Genomic DNA, 6,000 nt, shown 5'->3' on the forward strand with positions numbered 1-6,000 from the left:
GTTAAGATAAAGCTTGAAAGAGGAAAGAAAGCTTGGAGTTTGAAAAATATCTTGGAGGATGAGAGAAACCTTATGGACTGAAAAAGAGCTTGTACAGGCGAGATATAACTTGGTGATTGAAATCCTGGAGATAGAGATAGCTTGGAGGCTGAGAGAAAGCTTGGAGGTTGAGATAACTTTGAGGTTGAGAGCTTTAGAACAGAGAGAATGCTTGAAGGTTGAGCGGAAGTTTGTAGGATGAGAGGAAGGTAGGAAGTTGAGAATCTGGCTGGGAGAAAGTCTGAAATGAGTGAGAAAGCTTGGAGAATGAGAGAAAGAGGTTGAGGGAAAGCTTGGAGGCTGAGTAAGTTTGGTGGGTGAGAGGAAGTTTGGAGGATGAGAAAGCTTGGAGTGAGAGGAAACTTCGTGACAGAGAGCGAACCTGGAGTTAAAGCGAAAGCTTGGAAGTTCAGAAAAAGCTTAGAGGTGGAGAAACTGCTTGGCGGTTGTTAACGAGAGAGAGAGAGAGATGGTAGGAGTTGGAGGGAAAGAGAACAGGGAGGCAATGGAGTAATTTTAGGAGGGAGGGAAAGCCTAGAGAATGGGAGAGGAGGGAGGAGAGAGGAATGAGATGGGTGGGAGGATCACCTGGGTAAGGCAGTAACACAGCTCTTGGCTGGAGTGGGTGCACACACACACACACACACACACACACACACACACACACACACACACACACACACACACACACACACACACACACAAGCATCGTCCTCGTTTCATTGCTATACCTAACACTGAAATTGAGCACACATTTGTACAGAAATTGTCTTTGCTTCCACACTTATATATCTGTTGATTACTGCTGCTTTTAGAAGCCCGACACTTTGTCTTTGATGTAGTCGTTTATTAAATTCATAGTGTTTTCCACCCATACATCCTAAGACATTCCTAAATATTAAACTATACTCATATTCTCCATATTTTATCCCTTATTTTCACACCACACATAGTGTTCGTGGCAATATTATCAACCAGTACGGATATTTTGTCCGTTTGCCAAATGGACAGCAAGAACTAAATATTTTCGCAATGTATCTGCCGCTAAGGCTAACTCAAGAAAAACGAGGTGAAGAAGAATGAAATTAATACCTATCAACTGCACGAGGTTTTTACCGTAGACATTTAACTTCTGTTAAATCCCAGTCTTCCCCTAAAATTCAACCTGCAGTACCCGTTGTTACACACACGCCGCCATATGCACTGCTGGGTGAACACGAAAAAAGTGGAAATATACGTCGTCCAAGATTTTCACCGGCCCGATGATAACCGTGATATTGTGACGCTGATGGAGGTGGAGTCATTCAGGTTACAGAGGGACACACAACATCGTGGCCGTCAAAACATCTAGCCCGGCTTTTCGCTTCGCAGCATTTTTTTTTTTTTCCAGTGCAAGGAGAAAGGAACCAATGGCTAGAAACCCGAAATTATTGTTCCTTCCCCCAAAAATAAATACATAAATACAACAGAGCAAATTTAAGATCCACTCATTTCGAGATGCCTAGAAACATTACCTTTAAAAGACAGGTGGTCAAAGCCAGAAGGAAATACAGAACAAGGAAGACAGTTCCAGAGCTGACCTGTTGCATATATGAAGGACTGGGAGTTACGGTTAATTCATGCAGTGGAGAGCTGGACAGAAAGGGATGATAGTTTGTTGCCAGACGGGTGCTCTTCACCCGCCGTAATGGAGTGGGGTTGCAAGCAGACACTTCAGAGGATCAGTGACCATTAAAGTGACGACAGAAAAAATGATGCCACAGTGCGGCGAAGAGGGAGGGAGGTTGAAGGGAGTCAGTAAGAGGATGAGAATTTGATGAGACGAAAGGCCTTTGACTCCACCCCTGAGAAGGGTTGTACGTTGGGAACCCCCCCCCCCTCCCCGCGCACACACACACACACACACACACACACACACACACACACACAAATGAAAGTTGTACGGTATAAAGTTATCACACGCATATAATATCATGTTCGAGGTAAACTCGGAATGCAGTATCTGTATTCGTTTTTAATTTTTAGGTCTGGCTATGATACAAAAATTTTGCATTAATTGTTAACTTCTGCCGCAGCTGGTGCACCAGCCAGGGAATTGATCAGTGTTGTTCACTCGGCATGACCACTGACAACTGAAAAAAAATATATATTGTCATTATTCAGCCTGCACGCAGCCATGGATTGCCGAGCCACAATCTAATATGCTTGAAATTCAGTACAACACAAACTTAATGTTCGTGGGCCTAAACTCGCCCTAATATATTAAGTTAATTTGGCTGATGGTGGCAGCAACGATCCATTCAGCTGATGTAGTGCTAGCTTCAGGTGACTGTTATGAGTGATATGCCAAATGGGTTCCTGCAGTACAGCACAGACACACACACACACACACACACACACACACACACACACACACACACACACACACACATACACACACAGTACAGCTTTGAATGTTAACTACAGAACAGTCAATAGACGCCTGTTTTTCTAATGAGTTATGGCGCTCCAACCGCATGTGTCCCATTAGCGTTCAGTTCCGATGGATAGTTACTGCTAACGAAGGAATGTTTGGTCACTCTCTCGTTAGAAGCCTGGCCTACCGTAAAATATGCACTGTGCTTCTGATGAGGCGGTAGTGGATGACACGATACAGAATTAGGTAAAGGGTAGATGAATGGAAGGGCCTTCAGGTGCAAGTATACCTGTTCAGATATCAGTGTGTACCATGTCCATAGGCTGATATAGGCTAGATGTGTGTATAATATGAGGTAAAGAACAAGCTAAGTTTACACAGGACCAGTACCTTCACACACGGCCATCATGATCGAACTTGAGTACTTGAGTATATTCAGCTTAGGACAGACAATTCAAGCTGAGGGATTTAAATACAACCATCATTAACCCCTTCACTACCATGTGAATCTATAAAGCAATAAATGATCTCGTTCTAGTATATTTAGCTTCAGAATTACATCATTGTACAGAAAACATTAATGTGTTCTGTACACTGCACTTAAGTTACATTCGTCTAGTTAATGCTCACTGTGTTTATGGCGCTGAGCATTGTTTATGGGTGATTTACTTTATCCTTTCCCCTCCCCCTCTATTGTTTTGTCGCCCTCCCCTCCACTATAATGTCTTTTCTTTTTAAACCATAACAGACGATTTTATTCAGTGATTTATTCAATATTAGTAAACAAGGGGTTCGTTTGGGTTGTATATAAAACTTCTAGTTCAAAGTGTTCTCTAAGGCGAATCAAATTGTCTGGAGGTAATGATAGCGAATTGTAAAATACATCAGGGTAGTTAGGAGACTGAACCACGTTGACGATCTTGCATGAATAATAAATAAATAAATAAATAAATAATGAAAGTAAGTCAGTAAGTTTGTTAGTAATAAAGAAAGAAAAAAAAGAAATTCCTCGTGTCACTAAGGAGACCCCAATCCACTTTTCATTTTATAGCTGTCGTGACGCGTCTAACACCCAGGTCATCATGCAACAGGCTGCCTCTTCATAGCAAAAGTGTAAAGGAAGATGTCGACTAAGTTTTGCAAGTACAATCAAGGACAAGGTCGTCTAGTATTTCACCTCTTCTGCTTCTCACTTCTGCCTCCTAGCTTATATACTAAAGGTGTGAGAGGCTTGGTATGTTTCTCTACTCACTGATGATTCTCTTTGACAGGATGCGTCAGGAAGGAAGGTGACGGAAGTGCTGAACTGTGATTTAGCGCAATAGTGGGCGAATATATGTTTCTGATTGTGCATGCAGTAAAAAGTGGTTGGTTGTTAACACTGCTGATTGAACTTTATATCACAAGAGCCTTGTTCTTGATAAATAAAAGCGTTTTTCTTTAGTCAGAATAGAATGGCTACAAGGCTTAACGCGCGTCGCGGAGTTAAAGCAGTTGATCAAACAACACCTTATTACTCCCTTGCGAGAGCAGGTGTTATGTTTTGCTTGATGTGTGTGTGTGTGTGTGTGTGTGTGTGTGTGTGTGTGTGTGTGTGTGTGTGTGAACAGTATAACTCAGTTGTAATCCGATTATTACCTAACGCAGAGGAAGGCTTGAGGGACAACCAAGGGGATCACCGATTGTTTGCAGAACAATAAAGGTCAAAGTCATACAGTAGGGCTAACTTAGAGTATGACCTAGCAGAGTCAGCTTAATACATTTATAAATCGACTCAGACCCAACGTGGTGGAAAAGTTTAGAGGAAGGCAAGAACGAAACGAGTCAATTTTGAGAACACTCAAAAGTCCGGCTCACAGAACAACATGAAAGTTCGACCTAGAAGAACAAAAGAACTTAAACAGATCTGATTTGACTTGTCCGTAATTTGGTGGAAGAGTTCCGGATCAGCCAAGGGATTGACTATTTTATTTTTTTATTTTTTTGGCAGTAGACCATGGTTGTATTTCAAGATCAACATAAACATTTTTTATTTATTTCCTTCCAAATTTTTTGGAAGGTTTCACGGTAGTGCAAGGACAAAAGAATTCAATTTTGAGGATAATCAAAGAGTAAGGTCAAGGTCAAAGAGAAAGGTCACAGGCCAGGGTGATATACCAAGGTCAGTTCAAACAGTTTTGATTAGATCTGAACGAAACTTGGTGGAAGGGTTCATAAATTCGATTTTGAGAGCAATCGGTAGTGGAAGATCTCAAGGCAGTTAAATGTTCGGCCCTAAAACGAACTAATGGGTGTGGATGATGCTCCATCTTAGTGATTCTTTTTGTATTTGAAATTTTGGCCTTATATTCAGTCAGGGTGTATTACTATTCCAACACATGATACCACGACAGTACAGGACAAGCTCACCTGAGTTTGTTGATTATACATGTCATACACCCAGACCCATAACATCATCTCTGCCTGTCTGTCTGTCTATCTATCTGTCTGTCTGTGTGTCTGTCTCAGTCTCTGTCTGTCTGTCTGTCTGTCTGTCTGTCTGTCTCTCTCTCTCTCTCTCTCTCTCTCTCTCTCTTTCTCTTCCCTCTTCTCCTTTCTTCTCTTCCCTTCTCCCCCACACCCTCGCAGGCTAGGAGTGATGGTCAGTGGGGCTGATGGTAATGGACGGGTGGTTATGCCTTTTGCGTAATTTGAGCGCCAGTCCGCCCCGCTGAGACAGTTAACTGGGTGTAGAGTACGTTATAGAGTTACGGGGCTGGGAAAGTGGTGGTAAGTGCTGTATTTAGCACGGAGTCTAACCAGATTTTACGATGAAACCTCTGTATCTAGTCTCATGAATCACTTTGAACGTATTTTTTACGCTATTATGCACTTCTAATCCATTCCAAATTAAGACTACATTTGGCCACGACTAACTCCAAACTCATGTTTAGTTTTGAAGTGCTTAGTAGCTGTTTTAGTGAAGCAAGCAGTTTTATACACAAATTTTATCCCTTTAAGTTCGTAAACAAGGAGCCATAGTGTTCATGTAAGCCCAGTAATTGGATGGGAAGTGTGCTATATAGGGATATCCTGGTAGGCATGTGGTGGCAGGTGTGAGAGGCGGATATTACTACCTGCACAGACCGCCTCCACTGCCTGTAATGTCGATATCCTGCTAGTCTTGATCTTAGGGGCAAAAAAGACTTCGTAGAATCTAATCCTTCGGGATTCTTGTTCTTTTTGAATAAATTGATGTTTAAGAAAGAGGTCTGACATCAGTGTCGAAGGGCAGCAAGGGTGTGTGATGTTGCCATGCCTGATTCCCGGACCGTCCAGGGAGTGGCTTACTGTCAGTTTTAGTTCTAAGTCAGTTAACTTAACCAGGAATGTGTCACTCATTTCAACTTTCCCCGGCCAGTTCCGTGCAGCATCACCAATGCAGTCTACACTGTCGCACGCTAATACCAGATATGCCATGTGAACATCGTGTTTAGAGCCTCGGTCTAAATCGCTATGCTGTAGAAAAAAATCCCTTTTGTTGTGCTTCGAGATAAAAATTTCAG

The 6,000-nt window shown here is 42.2% G+C and overlaps 1 protein-coding gene across 1 annotated transcript in view; it reads left to right on the forward strand.

Moving 5' to 3' along the window:
* LOC145415358 (fat-like cadherin-related tumor suppressor homolog) overlaps positions 1–3,780 on the forward strand; it is a 28,331-nt gene extending 24,551 nt beyond the window's left edge. The window contains exon 7 of the mRNA XM_080284645.1: positions 3,727–3,780. Within this exon, the coding sequence (XP_080140771.1) occupies positions 3,727–3,780 (54 nt within the window). The remainder of the gene's footprint in view (positions 1–3,726) is intronic.
* Positions 3,781–6,000: the final 2,220 nt, after the last annotated feature.

Source organism: Coenobita brevimanus, chromosome 102, assembly GCF_032717465.1.
Source record: "Coenobita brevimanus isolate Jiangsu-jjx chromosome 102, ASM3271746v2, whole genome shotgun sequence".
NCBI lineage: Eukaryota > Metazoa > Arthropoda > Malacostraca > Decapoda > Coenobitidae > Coenobita > Coenobita brevimanus.